The 25,777-nt window shown below is 39.2% G+C and overlaps 1 protein-coding gene across 7 annotated transcripts in view; it reads right to left on the reverse strand.

Moving 5' to 3' along the window:
• Nucleotides 1-11,095: 11,095 nt before the first annotated feature.
• Nucleotides 11,096-25,777, reverse strand: part of RAPGEF6 (Rap guanine nucleotide exchange factor 6) — a 196,446-nt gene continuing 181,764 nt past the window's right edge. For 4 of the 7 annotated variants that reach the window (XM_059174491.1, XM_059174492.1, XM_059174493.1 and 1 more), the window contains 4 exons: nucleotides 20,340-20,568; nucleotides 17,941-18,443; nucleotides 15,361-15,675; nucleotides 11,096-14,670 (listed from right to left, as the gene is read on the reverse strand). In XM_059174491.1, the coding sequence (XP_059030474.1) occupies nucleotides 14,645-14,670; nucleotides 15,361-15,675; nucleotides 17,941-18,443; nucleotides 20,340-20,568 (1,073 nt within the window). In that variant the 3' untranslated portion in view covers nucleotides 11,096-14,644. Of the gene's footprint in view, nucleotides 14,671-15,360; nucleotides 15,676-17,940; nucleotides 18,444-20,339; nucleotides 23,456-25,777 lie in introns of those variants that run through there. The other 3 variants (XM_059174496.1, XM_059174498.1, XM_059174494.1) reach the window with 2 other exon arrangements.

Here is a 25,777-nt window from a genome sequence, read left to right on the forward strand (position 1 = left end):
TATAAAACAAAATAACGTTACATTTTAAGCAGATATTAGAAAGGTATCTTTAGTGGGATGGCAGAGTAGGAAGCTCCAGGCTATTGTTCCCCCCACAACACACCAAATACTAGAGGACCAAAATAGCTTTGTGAGAATGCTAGCGATCAGTTAAGCTGCAGCAACCAAGTGAACACTGAACAGAAAAGACCACACTCAAAATGGTCAGAAATTTTGAGGCGTCCCTGTCCCACCCTTATGCTGGTGCAGTACACCTCAGTGGTGAGGAAACAACCCAATCCTGTTCCTCCATTGGGACTCGAAGAATGAAACTTGCTTGTAACTTTGACTTGCCTGGGGACTGGTTTTCTTGCCTGACTCAGAATGTTGCTGGAAATGATGGCATCGAGTAAAGGCAAGCTGGAGGCTGCTGACTACAGGCACGGGTGCGTTAGCAGGTTAGAACTCCAGGTGGTCTGAAGACCCATGGATGGCTGTGGACAAGAAATCACAGGCAGAGGAAGAGAAAAATTCAAGTCTCCTGAGAATGGGCAGGAATGAGAGTTTTAATGGAAATGAGACCATGTAAAAGCAGTTGGTATGTGAGGAACTGAAACAGGCCCACATGTGGTCCCAGGCAAGATGTATCCTCAGCAGAGATCTAAGAGGACCATGAGCCTTTTTTAGGTTGGGCTGATGAGTCAGAGTCTTCCACTGCTTGAACCTGGTCTCTGAAGAGTGGGAGAGGTGCCTGCTTTTTCAAATACCAAAATCTTAACCAAAGGTCACAAGCCATAGAAATAACAAAACATGGCTCATTCAAAGGAACAAAATAATCTCTAGAAATCAATCTTTAAAAAATGGAGACCTCTGACTTGACGAATTTACCACAAGGGTCTTAAGTATGCTCAGGGAGCTAAATGAACATGGACAAATACATATTTTCTCTTCCTGGTGATTTAATAGCATTTTCTTTTCTCTAGTTTACTTTATTGTAAGAATACAGTATAGAATATATATAATACAAAATGTGTTTTAGTTGGCTATGTTGTTGGTAAGGCTTCTGGTCAACAATAGGCCATTAGGAGTTAAGTTTTGAGGGAGTCAGAAGTTATATGTGACTTATATATGACTACATGGGGTGGGGGTTGTGGCCAGCACCCCTAAGCCCCACATTGTTCAAGGGTAAACTATATAATGAACTTATCGAAAGTCAAAGAAAGAGGACCTTAAAGGCAGCAAGAGGAAAGCAATGCACAAAATTCTCAAAAAATACCAACTAGAATTCAATAGCACTGTAAAGGATTATGCAGGATGGCCAGGGGAGAAGGATTCCTAGAATGCAAGAATGTGTCAATGTAAGAAAACCAGTGTAATATACCACATTTACAGAATGATGGAGGAAAAACCAGTAGGATCATCAAAGTACAGAGAAAAGCATCTGACAAAATTCAACAGTTTCACAATGAAAACATTCAACAAACTATTAATAGAAAACATTGAACAAAATGAAGGCTGTAAACGGAAAGTCCACAGCTAACATACTCGGTGGTGAAAGACTGAAAGCTCTTTCTCCAAGATCAGGAGCAAGACTTCATTGCCTACTTTCACCTTTCTATTCAACAAAATACTGGAACTGCTAGCCACAGCTTTAACGGCAAGCAAAGGAAATGAAGGCATCCATACCAGAAAGAAAGAGGTAATATAAGCTCCTATCACAAACAGCATGGTCTGTTACGTAGAAAGTCCTAAAGATTCCACAAAACAAAAGAAGAAAAAATGTGAGGTAAACTCCGCAAAGCTGCAAACAAAATCAACACACAAAAATCAGTTATGTTTTGGGGCACCTGGGTGGCTCAGTGGGTTAAGCCGCTGCCTTCGGCTCAGGTCATGATCTCAGGGTCCTGGGATCGAGTCTCTGCTCAGCAGGGAGCCTGCTTCCCTCTCTCTCTCTCTCTGCCTGCCGCTCTGTCTACTTGTGATTTCTCTCTGTCAAATAAATAAATAAAATCTTAAAAAAAAAAAATCAGTTATGTTTCTATATGCTAATACTAACCATCCAAAAGGAAATTAACAAAACAATTCTGTTTATAATAGTATCAAGACAAATAAAATACTTAGGAATAATTTAACCAAGACAAAGACTTGTGGAAAATTGAGTATAAACATGCAAAAGAATAAGGCTGGATCTTATAGTCTGTTTGGGCGACTATAATGAAAATGCCAGACTGGATAGCTTACAAACAACAGAAATTTCTTTCTCACAGTTTTGGAGGCTGGGAAGCTCAAGGTTCTAGGGCCAGCATGGTTGTTTCTGACAGTGGCCCTCTTCCTAGTTTAGAGCCAGTGCCTTCTTGCTATATCCTCACATGGTGAAAGGGCACAAGAGATCTCTCTGGAGTCTCTAAGAGCACTAATTCTATTTATGAGGGCTCTGCCCTCCAGATTTGGGCACTTCCCAAAGGCTCTACCCACTCATACCATCAAAAAGGGCATTTTCAAGATATTGTGTGTGTGTGTGGGGGGTGCACACTCAGACCACAGCAGATCTTTACACAATATACCAAAATTAAGTGGATTAAAGATGTATATTTAAGACCTCAAACTACAGGGAATATGTGGGTGGCTTAGTCTAAGGTTAAGCGTCTGCCTGCAGCTCAGGTCGTGATCTTGGGGTCCTGGGATCGAGTACCGCATTGGGCTCCTTGCTCCATGGGGAGCCTGCCCTCTGCTTTCCACTCTCCCTGCTTATGCTTTCTCTCTCTCTGACAAATGCATGGAATCTTTAAAAAACAAAAAAAGACCGCAAACTACACAGCTTTTGAAAAAAACACCGGGGCGCCTGGGTGGCTCAGTCCTTAAGCAGCTGCCTTCAACTCAGGTTGTAATCCCAGAATCCTGGGATGGAGCCCCAAGTCGGGCTTCCTGCTCAGAAGGGAGTCTCCTCCTCCCTCTGCCGCTCCCCCTGCTTGTGCTTGCTCACATGTGCGCTCTGACAAATTATATAAAATCTGTTCAAAAAAATGTCAAACCTTGGTGATGACAGAGTAACTACTTTTAAAGCTTCCTTGTTTCTTAGCGTGATAAAGCCCTAGAGTTTTAGCAAAATGAAGTGCTTGATGAGCTGTGGTTAAAACCCTAGGTCAAGTTTCCCTGTGAATGCTTACCCTTGCTGCAGTCTCAGTGCTGACTAGCGACTTGACCTCTCATGTCCTAGGGGATTTTCACGGATGAGACATGGGAGGTGGGATCATTTGAGGATGGGTTTGTTAAGTATGTGCAACTGCCCTAAACATACTTCTGGTCTCACAGGAGCTGAAACCCTCCATCACTGCCTACTGATTCCTTGCCCTGTCCAGCTGCAGCCCACCACAAATATTTCATCTGTTCATCTTTATTGGTTTGGAAAAATTGTGGTAAAACACACAAACTCAAAGGCAACCATCCTAACCATTTTTAAGTGTACAATTCCGCATTATTGTACAACTGATCTCCAGAACTTCGTCTTGCAAAATGGAAATTCTCTACCCCATTAAACTCTAGCTCTCCATTTCTCCCTCCTGCCCAGACGCTGGAAACCCTTCTCCTTCCTTTGACTGTGGACTCTACTAGGTACCTCACATCAGCAAGATCAAACAGTATTTATCTTTTCGTTACTGGCTTCATTAACTCCAATATCTTTTCTCGAAGTTCATTCATGTCATAGCAGCTGTCAGAATTTCCTTCCTTCAAAAGGTTGAATAATACATCCACTTCATGTACATTCCACACTTGGATCTCTCCCACCTCTTGACTGTGAATGATGCAGGGCTGGACAGATACCTCTGGGAGACCCTGCTCTCAGTTCCCTGGGACAGTAGCCTACAAGTGAGATTGCTGGATTGTATGGTATTATTTTTTTGAGCAACCTTCAGGGCACAGTGTTCCCATTTCTTCATCTTGTCACCAAAACTTTTTTTTTTTTTTTTAAATAGTAGCCATCTTAATGGTTATCAGGTGATAGGGTGTCATGATTTTGATTTGCATTTCCCTCATGATTGATGTTGAGCATTTTGTCGTGCACTTATTGGCCATTTATGTATCTTTTTTGTAGAACTTTTAGGTACTTTGCCTATTTTTAAATTGTCTTTGTTGCAGTTGAATGAGGTATCTTTTATTCAATAAATATAAGGCTTTAAAAATACTATGTATTCCCAATATACACTTCAAGTATGAACATACACTGACGAGGAGTGTCTGAGCCACCCTGACGCTGTGTCTGCTGAGTGACACCCCCATGAATCCCTGAAACACAGCCTGCCCCATTTTCCCTTGCTTGGCAAGCTCTTCTGTGCCTTTGTGTTCTGGCCCCTTCCCTCTCATGGGGTCTTCCTCACATTCTTCTTGCTATAAGTGTGTCTCCTTCTAGTTTTCCACCCCTAGTATGTTTTAACTTAGGAAACAAGGAAGTGCTCGGTCTCACCAACAAGTCAAAAATAGAACTTCAGTGCATTTGCTACATAGAATTGATTTTAGTTTTGGGAGCATCTGGATTATATTTTGAATAGTTGCAGTTGTCAGATAAATGACCATAGATAAAGGAGGTGTGGGACAGCTAAGACTCTACTGGGCAAAGAAATGAAATTCTGCAAGAGAAGACGAAATGGAACAGTGAAGGTACAGAACTACGGAAGTGTGAGGAGGGGAAAAAGGCAGGGAGAGAGAGCGCGGGATCATAATAATCCAGCCTAGAGTTTGCCAGGTGGCTGGGCACTGCCAGAGGATTACATGTGGATTAATTCACTTCATCCTCAGAGCAGCAGTAAAAATGAGAGAGGTTATTGTTGGTAACCTGTTTAAGAGAACATAGAGAATCTATAGCTAATACAGAATATATTAGTTCTCTGTTGCTGTAAATCATCACAAACTCAGTGGCTCAAAACAGCACAAGTTCAGTGGGTCAGAAGTTTGGGCCTAGGCTGGCTGCTGGGTCATCTACTCAGGGTCTCACAAGTTGGGAGTTCACAGTGTCAGCTGGGCTGTGCTCTAAGCTGGAGGCTTCACGAGGGAAGCAGCCACTTCCAAACTCACTGAGATTTTGGTAGAATTCATTCTCTAAGGAAAGGCTGGCTCCACCTTGCTGGTTGTTGGCTGAAGACATGTCTGCACCCTCACATTCACTGCAGGATTATTTGCAGTTGCCAAGATTTGAAGACAACCGTCTGCAGATGACTGGATAAGTAAATGTGGTATGCACACAGATTATTCAGCCTTAAAGAAGACAACAAAAATCTAGCCTTTCTTAACAACCGGGAAAAACCTGAAGAACATTATGCTAAGCGAAGTAAGCCGTACACAGATAAGACGGCTATCATGTGATCTCCCTTGTATGTGGAAGGCGGTGGCTGCCAGGGGTTGAAGGGGAAGGATGGGAGGATGTTCAAAAGGTACAAAGATTTATGCAGGATAAGTAAGTTCTGGAGTGATTCTGTACGACATATTGACTATAGTCAGTATTACTTGACTAAGGGCTAAGGTAGGTGATTTTAAGTGTTCTTACCACACGCAAATTTTAAGTCTGTGAAGTAACAGATACATTCACGAGCTTAATTGCGGTAACCGTTTCACAGTGTATACATACGTCACATCATCATATTGCACCCCGTAAGCCGCCATACACTGAAGGTTTATGCCCCACTCCCATTCATGGGTTGAAATCCGAATCCGTAAATGTGAGGGTATTAGGAAGTGAGGGCTGTGGCAGGTAATTAGGTGAAGTGTGTGAAGCCCCGATGAGTGGGATGACTATCCGTATAAAAGAAGCCCTTCTCTGTGAAGACACAGCAGGAAGGCACCATCCATGAACCAGGACACAGGCCCTCAAAGAATAGTGAATCTGCTGGCACCTTGACCTAGAAATTCCCAGCTTTCGCACTGTGAGAAATAAATTCTGCTCTTTATAAGCCACCCAGCCTGTGGTATTTTTGATACAGCAGCCCAAATGGACTAAGACAAACAACTCAAATATATACAATTTTTAATTGTCAAATCTCTCTCTCTCTCTCTCAAAGTGGGATGGGGGGAACCCCCAAACACATCAGACACTCAAAACCATAAATCTTTTATGAGATATATTAAAGCTCTTAAAGCAAAACAGTGAAACCAAAGCAATAGAAAATCTAAATAAATGAAGAAATACACTGGGCTCATAGACTAGAAGACTAAATTTTACAGAAATGTTAATTTCCTTCAAATTATATAATTTTAAGAAAATCCCATTCAAAATTGCAATTGTGTGTGTGTGTAAGTTGATAAGCTGGTCATTAAATTTATCTGGAAATACAAATGATATGAGAACAACTAATAATATTCTTGAAAAATAAGAGGGTCAGCCACCTTTCTCTACCAGGTATCAGTATTTAGTGTAATGCTAGAGCATTTAAAACAATGTGGTATTAAGGAATGGAAGGATAGCCTGATAAAGTATACAGACCCCGGAATAAATTCACACATACTATGACTCACATCAGAGATGGCACCACAGGGCAGGGGAACAAAGGACTTATTTTTTCAACAAGTGGTCCAGGAACAATCAATGGGTGGGAGACTAGACCTTACACTATACACAAAATTCTATTCTAGATATATTGTAGAGCTACATTTAGAAGGCACAACATTGAAGTATGTGAAAGGTAACACAAATACGTTAATGAACGTGGAAGAGGAAAACACTTCTTAGATCACAAAGAAAGCACTAACCATAAAGGAAAGGAGTAATTTCTTTAGTTTAAAATTAAGAACTTCCGGGGCGCCTGGGTGGCTCAGTGGGTTAAGCCTCTGCCTTCGGCTCAGGTCGTGATCCCAGGGGCCTGGGATCGAGTCCCGCATTTGGCTCTCTGCTCAGGAGGGAGCCTGCTTCTCCTCATCTCTCTCTCTCTGTCTGTCTCTCTACCTATTTGTGATCTCTCCTCTGTCAAATAAATAAATAAAATCTTAAAATAAATAAATAAATAAATGAATGAATAAATAGAATTAAGAACTTCCCTTCTTCATTATGACCACACATGCCACTGAGTGGGAAAGTTATTTGCCAAAGATGTAAGTGACAAAGGAGTCATATCCAGAATGCATAAAAAATGTATACAAATTGATAAAAATGCAAAAGACTCAAAAAGGCACCTCATAAAAGCAGAAATCAAATGACCCACAGAAATATGAAAAGGAGTTCAACCCTACTAATAGCCAGGGAAATGAGAACTAAAACCAGAATAAAATACCATTACTTATCTACCAAAATAAAAAACACCAAAAACACTTGTGGTGTCAGAATGAGATGGACACCTGCCAGGAGCCTGTGGAGTAGGCAACTGCTCAGTGTAGACCGCAGAAGTCGACTGGTTCTTGTGTTTATTACCTGCTCTTCATTCCTGCTCGGAGCTGTGCCATTTGTGTTTTCTGGAAGATTTCCCTTAGCAGCCCTGGAAAAAACCAGCACTCATTAAATATACCAGATCCTATGTCCAAATGCACAAACAATGTATACAGAAATAGCTGTATCACACTGTCTACTATTGAGTGTCCAAACTTTATTCAACTATAATCTATATAAAATTCTTTATTTGCTGGTTGGAAATGTTTTCATTTCATAACCTCTGTGAAGGGGAACTCTCAAAAAATTTCACTGCGGAATGCAGAGATATCTGGAAAGATGGCCAAGAAATTATAGGTGCCTGAGTGGTTTGGTGGGTTAAGCATCTGCCTTCAGCCCAGGTTATGATCTTGGGGTTCTGGGATCAAGCCCCATGGCAGGGTCCCTGTTCAGTACATATAGGTCCCTCCCTATACTTCTCCCAGTGCCCCTTTCCTCCCCCCTCCCCTGCTCGAGCACTCTAATAAATAAAATTTTACCCCTCCCCAAATTACCTTGCCCTAATCTTTCTAAAAACAAAGACCACAAGGGATACGTGATAGTGTGGCGCCATCTGGTGGCTCCAATATATTTTACCACAGCTCCCCATTGTTCTTGCAAAGGAAAGGTTTCTGCCCATGATCACCTGCCACCACAGTCCAAGCAGAGCACCGCAGAGCTAACATTTCCACGTCATCAACCCTAAACCTATGTAGTTTTTCATAAAGGAAGCAACTTTCCATGTTTAATAAAAGACAACTTCCCCTCCTTTATGTAATATTTAAGTCTTGCCTGTTTTCCTACTGGATGCTCTTTTTTTGTACACATAGAAGTACTTTATGTATTCTGGATACCAGTCCTTTGAAAGGTGTATGAATTACATTGTATTTTCCAATTCTGTGGCCTTCGCTTTTCTTAAATGGCATTTTAGAATAAACCTGCCATAATTTCCTTTAGAGTTGTCTTAACGAGGATCTTATTTAAAAATATCCTTCCCACTTTGGAGATTTTATTAAGATCAGCAGTATTTCTTCTGTAAGCATTTGGTACAACTTCTGCCCCCACTCCCCCCTTCAAAGATTTTTATTTATTTGAGAGAGAGAGAGAGCACGTGCGTGCACGATGGGGGTGGTCAGAGGGAGGAACAGACTCCCTGCTGATTATGGAGCCTGATGTGGGACTCCATCCCAGGACTTCAGGATCATGTCCTGAGGCGAAGGCAGTAGCCCAACCAACCAAGCCACCCACTTGCCCCTGGTACAACTTTTTTTGATAAAGTCATCCAGGCCTTCGGTTTTGAGGGAATGCTCGTAAAGTGAGGTTCCACTCCTTTAATAGCTGTAGGACTACTGAATTTTCCTTCTTGTTACAGTTTTGCAAAGTTGTGTTTTTTTTCTGTGAACTTATTTCTTCTAATTTTAGTACTAAAAGTGTCTCATATCTTCAGTGACATTAATCATAATCATTATCACTCCTAATGATAGTTTTGCTGTTTTTTTTTTTTCTTGGTTATTCCAAGAGATTAGCAATTTTATTAGTCTTGTTAAAGAACTCAGTGCTTTCTTGATTTTTTGGGGGGGCATCTTATTTATTTCATTCCTTGTTATTAATTTTTCATTATTTCCATTTATTTAAATTTAATTTGCTGTTACTATTCTGGTTTTCTTGAGAAGAATGTTTAATTCATTTTTAGCCTTTCTATACTTTTTCTATATATATATATTTAGGGCTATAAACGTCCCCTGTAAGTATGGCTTTAACCTCAAACCAAAAGGTTTTGATACTCAATTCCATTCAGTTAAAAAACCTTTCAAAAACTTTCCATTGGGTTAGTGGGGGACATATTTCTTAACCTCCAATTTTTATAGTTCTTGTTACTAACTTGTTTTATTCTGTACAGAGAAACTTCTCTACACAAGTTCAACTTTTTGCAATTTGTTAGTTTATGGCTTAACAGAGCCAACTTTGATCAATGCTCATGTTCACTTAGAAATAATATATACTTTGCAGTTAATGATTACGTGTTCTGGAGTCCATTGGATTATTAAGTTTGATAATTCTGTTGTTCTTGTCTTTTATATCCTTACTGATTTTTTTGTGTGTGTGTGATGGGGGAAGGGTATGTGTGTGTCTGCTTGTTACTTACTGAGAGAGTTGTCTTCAAGTTTTATATGTAGACTTCAAAAGGCACTAATTGGCACTTTAACCTCATGCCTCTAGTGACTAAAAAACTACACCAACATATAAAACAATGCCATTTAAAACACTGGACATCAAGCACTGAAAGACATTAATCTTTGAAAGCACAAGAAACAAGACCTGAACCTTACCACTGCCCCAGTTTACCGCCTGAAGAAAATTTCCAGGCCATGATGCAAGGAAGGGTAAACTGGGTAGGAGCTCCTCAGTGTTCCGGAGCCGAAGAGACAGGTGAGAGTCCAGAGAGGTGCAAGTGGCTAGAGTTCGTGTAGTGGTTTCCCTGGGCTACCGTAACAGATCAGCAGGACTCAGGTGCCCTATTTGAAACAGGCCAGAAGTCCAAATCAGGGTGTCATCCAGAGGTGTGGAGAAGAATCTCCTTTCTTCTAGTTCCTGGAGGCTGCTGGCATTCTTTGACTTGTGGCTTCACCTTTCTGCTCTCTCCACATCGCCTTCACTAGGTCTGTTTTATCTTCCTTCCTCTCTCCCTCCAACTCTTGTCTTGGCATATAGGGCTCATCCAGGTAATTCAATGTAATCTCATCTCAAAATGCTTCATTACATCAGCAAAGACCCTTCTCTCAAATACAGTAACATTTACAAATTCCAGAGATTAGGGCTAGATGTTTTTAGGTAGCCAACACTCAACCTACTCTATTTATGTGTAGTGTTTCTAAGTAAAGGAATGAACCAGGGACACTTGTGCAAAGATGGTCAGGGGAAGGAATGACTGGGGACAATCTGGTATGTGTGGTGAGAGGGGGTTAAACGGGAGGAGGGAGAAGCCTTATTATAAGGGAATAATATTCCCTAGGTACAGAGTGAAGACTAGGAAAGTTTCAGGAAGAAATGCTAGAGCAAAATTTCTTCCTTCTTTGGTGGTTCTCGGATCTGATCCCGATACAAACTGCTGCATTTCTTGCCTCACAAGAGGAGTCCTGTGGCAGACAAAGGCAGGTGCCCATTCAATGTCCATTCTTTCCTTCTTCACTGAAAGGAATCCAACTTTTTTGGGGGGCCATTGATGGCTCAGCTAAGGAGTTCACTTCCCAAGTTTCTTGCAGCTGCTGGTCATGGGACCCACTTCTGACTAGTGAGATAAAGGCAGAAATACCAAGTGCAGCTTCTGGGAAAGCTGCTGTTTCGCTATAGAAAAGAGACACACTTTTGCACCTTTACCTTTCTGCCCTTCCTATTGATGCACAGGTGATGTCAAGCAGTGTAAATGCCGGGGCCCTGAGTCTCAGAGAGTGTTTACTTACCCCATTAGCCCTGGGCTTTCCTGTTCTAAGAGAGAAACAAGCCAAATGGGGATTAACCACTGTTATTTGGTTTTTCATCAAACACCCTTTTTAAAACCCAAAAAAGAGATAGGTATTTTCTAGACACCACCAAGTCAACAATAATTGGATCACTCCAATTTCTCTGCGGACCTAAAATATAAGGCCTTCACACTAATGCTAGCCCCACAATGGCCGCCTTGAGTGACTGGGTGTCATTATTTTATCTATGTAAGAAATAAAGAGCAGAGAAGTTTAATGTAGATTCTTTATTGATTCCACCAATGTATTAGTAGATATGATAATAAATGGACTTTTACATTCTCTTAACCAAAAATATAACAAATATTTACACTCAGTAAAAATACAAAAAGCATACAGAGGCACTGTCTTTCTAAAAGACATAAGTTTAAGAGGTATCAAAAAATAGGAGACAAACATTGCTCGTTACAGGATACTTTACAATCACTGAATTGTGCAGTATAATTGCATTTAATTATTAGAACTGTGCAGTTTTGTCTTTTTCTGATAAGCTCACGTTTCATTTTAAAAGATCAAGTACAACTGCATTGTGTATCAAAAATAAAGAAGCCTTAAAAAAGCACAACAAAAGCTAAAGATGAACTGGGGTTCAAGTTTAAATTTGAAAATGTACTGTGACACTTTTGAAGATTCATCCCTCTGTTCTAGCCTTTAAGGTAATGCTAAAGGGATACATCTACTTTAATATCACATTTTTTAGAAACAAAATATATCAGAATAACAATCATTATCATTGTTTTAAATATACAAGGAAATTCTTTCTCCTCTCTTTTCATAGGGAAGAGAACACTTCATAAAAATTAGGTTTGTTCTCATAAATCCTCATGATTACTGCCACACTTCTGGCCTGGGAGATGCTCAGGTTATACCAATGACCACAGTATGACTTACCAGCCTCAGGAGAAACCAGTTAATAAGCCTTATTATTCTCTCCAAAGATCAGAATCAAAGTAATCATTTGGAGGAAGAATCTACTACTTAAAATAAATCTTTAGGGAAGTTATATAGCAGATTTACTAATTGACCAAATCTTTCATTCTAAACGAACGGTTCTGTTGAAACTTATTTGGCAAAACTCATGGATTTACTGCTTCAGGAAGTCCTGACAGATTCGGAGCTGAGGGGAGGTGAGGGCACTTGTGTCTTCATTAAAGTTAAAAATTTATAAAATAAAAATAAAAACAAAAATGGGGGTTTAGAATTGGAACAAATACAGGTTAAGGCTTCCCTTGTTCTAGTATGTAACTAAGAGAAGGCAGAAATGTATCCTAAATTAGAATTAAAATATAAAAATCACAATGCCATGAGTTTTTAGGGGATACACACAGATCAAAATACAATGCATTTGGCTTTAGTTCCTGATCACTGTTATCGGCTGACCCCAACACTCACAGGAGGAGCTAGATAAAAACAAAGGCAGCCACAAGGTGTAGTCAAAATTACAGCCTCTGACTCTCTGTGCAAGATATTCTCAACACCATTAAGGATGAAGACAGGTAAGGCTCACGATTGATTTCAAACACCTGTAAACAGACAGATAATGTGCAAACAGCACATTTTTGGGGGGGTAATGGATATAAAATAATAAGAATATATAACCAAATTTGACACAAAGAGATGCTTTGTTTTGTTTTCTTTTGTTTTGCCCCGGACATGAAAACACTATTACGTAAATCAATGAAGGGACATTTTCTGTGATCAGAGGAACAGTGTTATTAGGTTAAATCACGACAGTGTGAATTTCAAAACCAGGATTTTTTGATCCAGGCCACTTTCCATGTCAATGGAACAAGAAAGCTACAGAGTCAATTAGCCTCTTTCTAACATACTTGGCAGGTGGATTTTTAAGGCTTTAATAAAGTTTCAAATTCATGGGGTTTTCGTGCCCAAAGGAATTTTTCAGATAAGCTATTTTTCCTAAATGAAGAGACAGTCATTTTGAAGGAAAACATAGAGTACTCCCATTCACCACTTGGGAAATGAATTACTTCAAAATGAAGGGGATGGGGGGGTAGGGTGTGCCCCTAGCTGGCTCAGTAGGTAGAGCACGTGACTCTTTATCTCAGGGTCACAAGTTCAAGCCCCATGCAGGCAGTGGAGCCCACTATTTAAACAAACAAACAAACAAACAAAAACTGAAGGGGACTGCAAGAAAGTGAGAGAGGGAAGAGATAGCTAGGGAAAAATGAGAACAAACTCTTAAAAAAGGAAATCACAAACGAGCTAAATCCTATAAATTCACATATGGACGACCACTCAGAAGTAAACCCATTTTGGCTCCATGTTAATCTGGGTATGCACACAAATAGCTTTGGCTTTTTTCCCTTTTTCTTGCTTTTTTTTTTTTTCTTTTTTTGGTAGTCATCACAGAAGTTTATTAAGCTCTCACTTACATTTACATTAAAAAACAAATGATAAATTTTAAACTTAAGATATAGAAAACACTGTATTTAATTAGTAAAAATGTGGAAAAACTAGATCATCCAGTAAACAGTCACTGAAATTTTAATTAAATACTTAGAAGCGCCATGCCCAATAGGCTATTAAAAATATGTATTTCTTTCCTCTCAAGGGCTAAACTGAGTACAGAAAAGAGAATCATTTCCACAATTCTAGCTCCTTTGTCCCCCCTAAAATTTTCACTTATCACCTCGGTGTGCTCATGAGCTTTCTTGCAGGCAGCTGGGGGCTGCTGCTTTGATCAGGGTTGAACACAGCCTCATGCTGAGATGGGGTGCAGGGGCGGCTGCAGAACATACATGCAGCTGAATTCATCTCCATGGTTACAGACCAATGATTACATTTCCTTTGGAAAGAACTCCACATTTGAGCAGTCAAAAATTTTTGTTTTGGATTTCTGTAGAACTCTACTGAACCCATTCTCTACTTAATGGATTTACACTTTTAGTTAGATGCAGCATAACTTTAACTTCAGAAAGGATGGTATACATTTTCTTTTGAGAAAAAATTTCATTCTTTGGAGATGAGGGTGGCTACCCCCCCAGTCACAGCCTCCCTGTCACAAAGGACTGAGAAGAAACCCTGTGGCAGCTTCAGCTGGCCTTCTAAATCAGCCAAGGGCAGTATCTTCCAAGCACCTCAACCACAAAGGGCTTCCTATCCCACTCAAATGGAGATCCTACATTGCACTGGAGTTACAGATCAAGTTCATCTGTCTAGATTAAGCATACCATCTGATAAAGATGACTTCAGTTTGATCAGAGACAGTTTTATGATCTCAAACCTAAACATCTGCTAATAACAGCTCCCCAAAACGAAGAAAACCAACCACAAAACTTCAAATAATAAGTTACTTTTCAAATGCACAAGAATATCCTTGGTAATGGCAGACATTTTGAATTTGTCCGTTAAACCAAGCTATGGCTTGGAAATAATACTAAACTATTATCTTAAAAATAATTTGGTTTAAGAAAAATGTATAATGATATACATAGGGAGGACTCCCAAGTTTGCATCTGTTTTAGTAACTGTGGTCCCAAGGCAGGTCTGGTATGCGAAGTAAAGACTGGTTTCCAGGCACAACATCCATAGCTGAGGAAACTGCATCTGCAAGGATTCAGTAAAAGGAAGCATGATTCAGAGCTAGGTCATCGCTCAGAGTACAGGGAACGAGACCTCTGGGTTAGCAGCAGCAGCAAGCTGTTCGTTGGCAACAACGGCCTGCGGAATCATGAGGTGGTTCTGCCCACTCCTTCCTCGACGGCTTCTGGAACACTTCCAATGGGTCCTCCAAAGGCTACACTGCTGAGACCTGTTCATTTTCTGAAAATAGTAAAGACATCATTAAGTGGTAGATGAGGCATAGTAATGACGATCAACATACAATCTAGCCACCTGTTTAGAGAACTAGTCACTTTCAACCAAGAAATCCTCTCAAATATCCCATCAAGGCCCAGATTTTATTACAATGACATGAGTGCTGCTCGCACTGTGGACTGACAGACGGCATTGCCCTAACTGCTTCATCGCTTCATTACTCTACTGCTTGAAGGGATAAAATTTCATTTATTTTTAATAAAGCAGATCATTTTGCAAGATGCTGCCCCAGCTGCAGTCAGTCAAGAGTTCTGCTGTTAAGAGGAACTACACCAACAGCAAGACTTCAGGTAATGAGGCACTTTCCAGTTTTCATGCATTAATGTGAGATGCAGCTCTACTAAGGTCAAGTGCCTCCTCTCAAAATGATCGTATCAGACTGAGCCACTTCTGGTCAAATTTAAGAAGACCCTATCTGAGCAGGAAGAAGGGTACTGGGCACACAGAAACATGCAGATTACTCCATTCAAAAAATACACCACCACATTAAGGGATTTCTTTCTTTCTTTTTTTAAAACAGAGATTGCTACAGCAATTAGAAGTAAACATTAATGACTATATGAAATAACAGAGTAGAGATCAATTCATGTATTCAGCAATTTATTTGAGACCCATTAAGGTAGTCTGTCAACATACCATCTGCTTCGCTATCTGCATCAGTCACATCTGCTAGCTTAGGATGGGACGGCTGCAAAATCTGCCTCTGAGGCTGAGTTACAATCTTCGACGGAACACAGGCCACGGGGCTGCTACCGAGGGAGGCTGGTGGCAGTCTAGAGAGGCTGTCATGCATCATCTTTGACCTCTGCACTGCCACACTATAATCTGGAGGTTTTAGGTGTAGATAGGGTCCTTCCTTTAGGTCCGCTAAAGAAATCCCCATGTATCCTGGAGGAGTGGGAGGTGGCTCCCTATACCTATCCTCCTTCTTGGGTGAGGTGACACAGTACACTGGCATGAAAAACAAGCAATGGAAATGTTAATGAAAAATCTAAGAAATGAAAGAAAAAAAAATACTGAAACTTATTACAGTGACAAAACAGAACTCAAAAATAGACTAAATGAATATATTTGAATATAGAGAGAGCAGATTAAAAACACAATGATTAAAACTTAATATTTAAACCTGTTTTCAAACACATAGATCACATTAGGTCTTATAAACAAAACCAGAGTGACAGAGAGTTGAAAGAAGTGATGTGGTGACAAGCCCTCCTCTTCAGTGGAGCACCCCCCCACCCCCAAATTCAGAAACAGCTGCCTGGGACACCAGCCCTGGGGATGACACAGTCAGAACCATTCAGCAGTTTAACCTGAACACCTATGCTCTGCTGACAGGGAGGATTTTTGCAGAAATGACATCTGGACCCTCTATTTCAGGGCTGCCCACTCTGTCCTGAGACATGAACCACCGTTTTACAGCACTCCTGTGGAAACGACCTGTCAGTCCTGCTGTATCAACAACTTAAACTTCCTGGGTACAGAGGACCTAATTCCTTCAGGCATCTTACTGCTAACTTCTGATTTGTGATTAAGTGGGAAAAAAAAAAGAGAAAAAAAAAAGCCATAATTTTAGGAAATCCATCTTAAGTTTCTGTGATTTTCAGTGCACATTCAAAGTAACTGTGACTTTAAAAAAATGTAACTTAAAAACCTTTTCCCTAAGTTTGCAGACCATGGGACAAAGGCACAGTTTCAAAAAACTTCAGAAATAGGTTAAAGAAAGAAGTTCCATTTTATTAAGACCAATTCACAGGACCTAAGGGATAAACCACTCTGATGGCCTTACTGATGTAAACTTTTAAACACAAACACTACCTAAATGTAGGCAGAATAAATTAAGAAAGACCATTGGTAATTCTAATGTTAACTGCTCTTTTAGAGACAATCAGGTTTGTTCATAATGAAATTTCTACAACTGTAACAGCAAAATCTGCATGTAGTATCAAGTTCTTCAAGGATTTCCATTCCCACCCAAGAGGATGGGGCAGGGAGGGAAGGGGTGAAGTCAGCAAAACCAGTAAGACAAGAATGAAGAATTTAAGCCCAGAGTTATCTAGAAATGCAATAAAAGATTTTTAAAAATCTAGTTTCCGGGTGCCTGGGTGGCTCAGTGGGTTAAGCCACTGCCTTCGGCTCAGGTCATGATCTCAGGGTCCTGGGATCGAGTCCTGCATCGGGCTCTCTGCTCAGCAGGGAGCCTGCTTCCTTCTCTCTCTCTCTCTGCCTGCCTCTCAGTGTACTTGTGATTTCTCTCTGTCAAATAAACAAATAAAATCTTAAAATAAATAAATAAATAAATAAAAATAAAAATCTAGTTTCCTAAAAGGACAGGAGATTCATTTTATATCTTTGTACAATCATGTTTAACTATCCATATAGCAGTTACCCAGAAAGATTTAATAGAAAATGCTTGGAAAAAAATCAACACGCTAAAAACCTTTATAGCAGATTGCTATAATGCAATCTGACAAGTAAAAATGTACTACACATGTGCTATAGACATCAGCACATCTTTCACATTTTTAGTAATTTAAACTGATTTCATTAATATGTTATATAGTTGATTCAAAGTATAGTCATTCCATATAAATAGAAAAGCAGGGGCTATTATATCTAAATATTTACATAATTCAGTGAATAAATGAAAAAATGTATTTGATGGCTAAATACTAAATGAACACATACAACAAAAAAGCTGTTTGTGGTCAGAATGGAACCCAAAACAGGAGCTGGCATAGCCATGATGTGTGCTAGGGGGGTATACCCAAAAATATTTTCGACTTCCTTATCACAATTTTCCCCACTTTTATTAAAGAATAATATCAGATTTAAAGTTTCTACCATGTATCACATCAATTGGGGTCCAAACAATGTATGAGGTGACAAAGAGAATAATCCCTTTGTCAGGGTTGCATAGTAATACAATTTTCCTCAATGAAACCACAAATCTCAAAAACAAAACACAAATGAAACTGCCAGCTTAATTAATTACCTTCATATCAGCCCTCTGATTTTAATAGACTTGAATACCTGTCCCAAAACCCTTGAGAAATTGTCAACTTTTTGAAAATAATTTGTTTGTAGAAGGCAGGAAGAGAGCCTGGAGTGAGAAGAAATATTTTCAGGGGTAAAATTTTGGGCCAAGATATCCCAATGCCACTTTTTGCCACTTAATCCCTAAATGCCACAGATGACAAAAAATACAGAACTTACCAATCAGGCCCTTTTCTGTACTTGAAGTAACAGTTTTATAAACTGGATCAGTGCCATCCTTGGGGTCCAAGCCTTCAGAGGACTCAGGTGCGATGCTCTCCAACACTCTCCGTTTAACTGTTCCATAGTTTGGTTCATATGTGTCAGACAGAGAACTGGAGGAGGCCCAACTCTGTCTCATCTGATTAGTCTCTAGGTTTCCTTTACACTGACCACAAGTTCTAGAGCAGCCTTTAGGGCAGGAATAGGGCTCACAGTCAGGTAGTTCAACTTCAGCAATGGGGCCATCCAAATGGGTATGTCGATAAGCATTTAAAAAATCCCAGCCTTTTGGGTTTGGAAGGCTTTGGAAGTTGTCATGGGAACTGCTTGAACAGGAAGTCCAACTTCCACGACCACTATCTGCTGCTTCTAAAATGACATGCTCATGGGAAATCTCTTCATTACTCATAGAAGAGGAGACAGCTAAACTCTTGACAAGAGATGGTTTTGACAGCGTCCACCTAAAAAATTGGGGATACACCATTAAAAGTAATTTACTGGCTTACTGGAAAAACCTTCTTCTGTCCAATCCAAGTATTACTGCCTACGAAAGACTACTGAACATGCATCGTAAGTGTTCAATGCCAAAATAATCTTGTGAAAAAAAAAATGACACTGTAATCAATCATCACTTAATCTCTATATCCATTAATATTCATACTTACCCAGAAACATACTTGGGAGAAACTCAAATACTTATTAGCAAAGTTACCTCAGAAATTTTTCTTGAATTGATTTTAAATGAAAATGAAAAATGAGGTTTGAAATGAGTAACATTAAGTATACATTTTCATTGTTGGTCAACATAATGCTAGACTCTCTACATGGATACAGAACAAAGAATTCTTAACTATATGTTCTCAACCATATTTGGTTTTTCAATGTTAACTCTGAGGTTAGCCTAATATAGAGCCAAGTACAGAGTAACTTCTCCAACCAAGAACTGTAAAATGTATACTATTATTTACAGCACGTGTCCCCAGATTAGGGCTCAGGAGCCAAATTCAGCCAATGGCATGTTTTGGAGCAAGAGCATGTATTGTCTGGAGCAAAGCATGGTATTTTACATTTTAAAGAGTTTAAACAAGGGCGCCTGGGTGGCTCAGTTGGTTGGGTGGCTACCTTCGGCTTAGGTCATGATCCCGGAGTCCCGGGATAGAGTCTGCAAGGGGCTTCTACCTCCACAGGGAATCTGCCTCTCTCTCTGACCTTCTCCTCCTCTCTCATGCTCTCTTCTCACTGTCTCTGTCTCTCAAATAAATAAGTAAAATCTTAAAAAAAAAAGAAAAAGAAAGAAAAAAAAGGAGTTTATACAAAACAAAAACATGCCAAAGAATTTGAGAGAGAGAAAAATGGAGTCTGCAAAGCCTGAAATGTTTACGATCAGGCCGTCTACCCTCCTTGTCTCCTGCTAGCTGCACCCCGCTCCCCAACAAAAAAAAGCTTGTGAACCCTTCATTCACAGTACAGAGCAAGTGTGGGCAAACTATAGCCCAAGGCCAAATCTGATCCTTAGATTTGGCCTATTTTTGTAAATAAAATTTTATCGGGACACAGCATCTCCACTTATTTACAAACGACATTGTCTAAGGCTCTATCAGAGCAAAAATGGCAGGGTTGAACAGTTGCAACACAGAATTCATGACCTACAAAGTCTTGATATTATTTAGTATTCAACTTCTACAGAGATGTTGGCTGACCCTTGGTCTAGAAAATCATAGTTTAAAACCTTTACCAATATGGTAACACTTCACTCTGATTTGTTTCATAATAAAAAATACCAGATTTAACAATCAGTTTATAATCAACTTTCTCAGAATTTTCTCCAAGATTTCCATACTGCCTGATTCTAAATAGAAATTTACAGCTAACTTTAAGAAAAACAAAAAACAAAAAACCTTTCTGGACTTCTGCTAGCTGGTAATTCTTACTCCCTAAATGATACTTTCAGATCAAGGACTGACTGTAGCCCCCCCCAACCTGTCTATAATGGATACAGCACTAGGACCACCATCCATTACACAGTCTGTCTGAGGATTCTCTAACTTAATAGCCACATTACAAGAACCACATCCCCCTACCCATAGCAAATTCACTCTGAGCTCTTACTAATTGAAACATACATGACAGTTAAATTCAGTACACACTTAAAAATGAGCACCCATTCATCTTTCAAAATAGTACATATTTGCATATTTGAGATAGAAGATACATGCTGGCCCTCATATTATTTTATGGATCCCCTTGCAACCACCCCACAGGTACAGGGGTATCCTCTAAGGGCAAGTTGGGGAGCACTGCTTGCAATGGTCACTTGGCTTGGGTTTTGTGGTATGAACATGGGCAGCCATATTTACCCAGGGCCAAGCTGAGTATGATCTCCTATCCCTGAGGAGTGTTCTGTCTTTTCCAAAGGCCCAGTGGATTCAGGGACCGCCACAGGCTGTGAAGAACATCGTTCATCCTGCAGAGCTGTAGACATGGAGTCAACAGAACAATTGCTCACGATGCTGGATCGTGAAGAAATTTCACTATGGCTGGAGTCAGACAAGTTGTCAGATTTAGCTGACGGTGTAAGGGTATAACCTAAATGAGAGAAAACAAGTGATTAAACTACAAAGCAAGGAAACAGGGAGGGGGTATGTGGTCAGGGAGAAGTTGAAGAAAAACAAGAACAACAAAAGACAGAGTAAGCAATCTCAGTTTCCATCTGTGTAGATGTAATGATGCTAATTTCTTACACATATTCCCCTACATATCCACTCATCTACCTACCTACACTGTACCAACCTGACTCCAAATTCAAGAAATACGAAGTCGAAATCCAGTATTACTGAGGAAACTAGTCCAAATGTGTATCTGCCCTGGGCTCTCACATAGCTACAAGCATTTAATAAAATAAGAAGGTATTAGATATATTTCAAAATAGTAAAAAGCAGACATCTTGAGTTTCTCCACTTCTTTTTAGCCCTGTGCCCCCTTCTTTGATTAACATAAATATTTCATGGTCTGATTTGAGGGTCTAGAATACCACCTTGAAGTAAGGGTGGGTGAGGGGAATCAAGACTCAGAAAAGAGAGTTACATTTTTGCTTTTGAAACTCCATATACTTACCCCAGATATTTTGCTTATGTCAACTAAGGAGTCTTACTCCAAGTTCAAAGCAATTATTTTCATATTTTTAAATCAATTGTGTTAGCTATGAATTTCATCTTATACCCAGTTTCCTTTTTCTTCGCTAGGTTTACAGAATATTGCTTTAAACAGCAGAACTGACACATTTATAAAAATGTGTTACAAAAATAAAAGCATCTGCCTATTTTAAATTGTTCTATGGTTTACTGCACAGCAGATTCAGCAAGAGAGATTTTCTCTTCCATTCTCTGGAATAAATGGGTAGAGATGGAATGAGGCAGAAGCATCTCAAAATAAATCTGTAGCATGACAGTCAAAGGTACATAATGTCTATTTTGATAACTGTTAGAAAAGTAAACAAACTTACTTAGAAATAAAAGGAAATGCCATAGTAATCCCAACAAGGAGTAGGTCTCAAAGAAGCAAATAATTATTTTCCTTTTTACTGGAAAAATGAGGTTCAAAAGGTACATGACCTTTAAGGACAATCCTGACAAATCTCATTAAGGAAAACTATAGGCTTTATATACACATATAACTCAAGTCATTAAAGAAAAAACTTGTTGAACACTAACCATATTAAGTAGTTTTAGTAACTATTTCAGAGAGAAAAATGAAGACCCAGAATACGGGTGACTTCCCTGTGGCTTATGGGGCCACCAGGCACAGGACAAGTTGAGAGAAACAAGGCTTTTGTTCTTCTCAACATTGTCATTTCTCAGTGCTTTTTAGGAAGTGACTGGTCAATTTTCAAGAGAACCAAGAAAATGGATTTGGTAAATTTAAAACAAAAAACCAAACCAAAACAACCCCCCCCAAACCCCATCCAAATAAAATATAAAAATCCTTTCTCAAAAGAAAAGAACGATTGTTCTTTTATCCTGGAGGAGTCACTTGCTTTACTGTTTTAGAATTATATCCCTCTGTTAGATGAGTGTTTCTCATATACAATCAATTCTAGGAATTACCTGGAAAGGTTATTAATATACATATTCTTGGGCCCTTTCAGGCAATTCGAATTTAAGAGGTTTGTAGTAGGACACAGTAACTGTATTTTCAACAAGTTTCCAAATGATTCTTCACTTGCTATGTCAGATCTCCTTTTCCTGTCTCAATCAGAGATTTATATGAAAAGCAAATGAAATAAAAAGTGTATGTGGGGACGCCTGGTTTCCTGTCTCAATCAGAGTTTTATATAAAAAGCAAAAGAAATAAAAAGCGTATGTGGGGGCGCCTGGGTGGCTCAGTGGGTTAAGCCACTGCCCACGGCTCAGGTCATGATCTCAGGGTCCTGGAATTGAGCCCCACATCAGGCTCTCTGCTTGGCGGGAAGCCTTCTCCCCCCATCCCCCGCCCCACCTGCCTCTCTGCCTACTTGTGATCTCTGTCAAATAAATAAATAAAATCTTAAAAAAAAAGTGTATATGGACAAGATAAAATTTCTTGCCTTCGTTTTCCTTTAGTTGCAGTAATAAGAGCAATAAAATTCTCTGAAGCAAAGGTGGTGATAAGATCATTACTAGGGGTTCTAATGCAAAAGTAAATACTGATTTCTAAAAAGTACCTCTACTTATTTCATTCACAGACCCAGTCGCTATCAGCAGGAAATAAAGCCAACTACAGAAAACAAGAGTATAAATTTTACTCACATTAGTAAAATAACATGTACAAATAAGGCACTTTAAATAAATATGACTTTGTGGCTAGAGTATCTTTAACACTATGAAATGCCTATAAATCTTATTTTACACTAAATTGTTCTGCCTGAACTTTGTTTGATAAATAACTTAATTTAAGCTACATTTACATTAATAAATGAAAACAAGTTTAACACTAAAATTAAGTGAGGAACTCCGTCAGATTGTCTTTCTCCTTTTAGACTTGAATCGCGTATAGAAGCAGTTTAAAGTGTTACGGTTGCCTCCGCTATTTGAATTGAAGATGTCACTCCCTTTCTCATCTTTGATGTTGCTTCTAACATCCTTCACTTTCTCACAGCTTTCTGTAGCTTGATGGTGATCTGCGTCCTCTTTTTTGTTGTTGGCTAGTCTCTCCCTTGAAAGAGTTCTTTCCCTAAATCTTCTAAACGGGGATGTCATTCTTTTTTTGGCTGCGTTCTCACAACTTGTCCTGTCTCTATTCTCCTCAGTGGCCTTCTCGGTCCTGTCTGTTCTTTTGGCTGTGCTCCTGGTAATCTGAAGGATTTTCTTTTGCAAGTAAACCCCACCTATTCCGGGGCAGTTCTGGCCACTGATCTTGGTGCTGGACTCACGGGGAGGGGATGAGGAAGGCCCTGAGAGGCGCAGCAGGATGCTGAGATCAGATAGGATACTGCCAACTGGAGGGAGAGATGCAAAAACCCTGTCATGGTCAATTAATTCTTTCCAGTTAATCACAATTAGGCTGGTTTCTATTATAGAACATTTCACTATTAAAAATTCAAACATTTTGACAATATTGGAAAAACTGAAATCTAGTAACATATTTTTTAAAACACAGAGTTTACTATATAGCATAAACACTGAAGTCATTGCAAGACACAATGCAGGAGAAAAATTACCTTAATCAGAACAAGCTGGTAATATAATATTGTTCAATGTAAGCAAAACTTGTCATAAAGAAAAATATGACAAAGAGTATGAACTAACCAGAATTACTTCTCACAATAAACTGTGTCTAGAATTTTCAGGCAGATTCTACTAAGAAAAAGCTTGGTTAAAACCAGACAGGACACAAAAACAGTAAATACAGGGTAAATATTTACAAAGCACAATTTCTGATCCTGTTTATCTCCAAAGTGGAAAAGTTGCCTTCCATTACCACAGCCTTCCATAAAGCTGCCTGATGCCTCATATTTTTAAAAGTTCTTACTTACTAAAAAAAAAAATTTCTTGCTTAAAATCCCCTTATGAAAAACATGAAGATAGGCTTGTTTCCTATTTAATGTTAGGAAAAGAACTAATTCCAAAGTTTAGCAAGAACCAATAACTAGGAATTCCAAAGTTTAGCAAGAACCTAATATGGTACTCCTAGTTTAATAATATTTTTGTTCAATTCAGATTACTGGCAAAATCAAGGAAATACAATAACTAGAGAGGTTTTGATAGAACATATGTAAGAACAGTAAAAAACAGTTTTAAAGAAAATAATTTCTTCAGGTTTCTATGGATCGTAAACATGTTTATGACAGTCTCCTAAAGCTATGAATGACCACATGATGAAAGTCAAAATGGCTAAAAGATTTCTCGATTCTAGTGGTGAGAGTGGATTTTCTTTTGGGAATGAGAGCAATGGGGAAATTCGTCTTCCCACAAGTCACATGCAGGCAAGAACACTGTATTTAATTCAACTAGTTTCCTGGTTAAAGAACTGTCTGTGATGGGACCTCTGAAAAGCCCCCAAAAGGTGTGGAGGGTGTAGAGTTGTTCTTGAAAGAGTGCTAAGAGCATGCAGCCATGTTATCAGGACCATGTGTGTGACAGCATCCCCCTCTGTGAGATCTGGTAAGGGGCACTTCAGATAGGACCATGCAGAGAGTAAAGAAATGAAACAGGATATGCATGCTTCACAAAATCATATATGAGCTTCATACCACAAGGTCAGAAACCTGTGTTATATAATCACACTGTTAATATGCACCGCTTCTATTCCTATTTAATTCTACTACTCTTTTCTTAGTAAAATCTGAATGAAAATTCTAGCTAGTCTCAGCTATATCAAAGGGTAAGTAGGGCAGGTTAGCAGTGAAGCTATTTTTACCCCAGGGTGGCAGCAGGGTTTTAAAAGACAACACATCTCAATTTACTAAACACTTATCATCTGTCAGGTTTTCTAAGTATTATTTCTTTTAACTTCGTATGAGGCCTCTAAAAGAGCTGGTCTGGTCTTTGTTCCATCTTACGGACAGGAAACCCAACCTTACAGTTGGGCTTAGTTACATGGCTATAGTGGGGAAGAGAGTCAAAATTCAAACTCAGCTCTGACATTCCCTTACCACATAACTGCCAAAATGTGGCAGCTAATAAAAAGGAACCCTCAAAACTGAGATGAAACTTAGAACATGGGAGCTAAGGAAAACTCTGGAAGCTTCTCCTTCCTGCTCAACTTCCTAAGGTTGTCTTCCTCAACCCCATGTGCCCTCCTGTACTGTGATTATTTAAACAGATTAATTTATTTATTTTTTACATTTGTGAGGATGAGGCCAGAACTAAGGAGTTTTTTTGTTTTGTTTTGTTTTTACCAGGCTAACAAAAACTGTGGATGGGCCAATGTAAGAAATATACATACCCTTTAAATGCTACATGTGCAGTTACCATGAAATGGCAGTTGCATGCACACTACCCAGGGCTAGTCAAGACCAAAAAAAAAAAGAAAGGCTTCACTCTGAACTATGAAAACTAAGTCAATGAGCAAGACAGATTTCAGGTATTTTACTTCAAGAGGTCCTACATAGCATATAAAATCCATAGGGGTATAGGTTATTTTAAATCCTGATAAGTAAACGTAATAATATTCCATTATTAAAAAAAGGAATGTATCAACCTAAATGTTTCTTTCCCTCAATTTTGTAGTTGGTTAAGACCAGTTTCTTATAGAAATTCTGTTTTAAAAATACTCCACAGAAACCTTTAATTGGAAATTTGTATACAACATCAAGAAT

Source organism: Mustela lutreola, chromosome 5, assembly GCF_030435805.1.
Source record: "Mustela lutreola isolate mMusLut2 chromosome 5, mMusLut2.pri, whole genome shotgun sequence".
NCBI classification, from domain to species: domain Eukaryota; kingdom Metazoa; phylum Chordata; class Mammalia; order Carnivora; family Mustelidae; genus Mustela; species Mustela lutreola.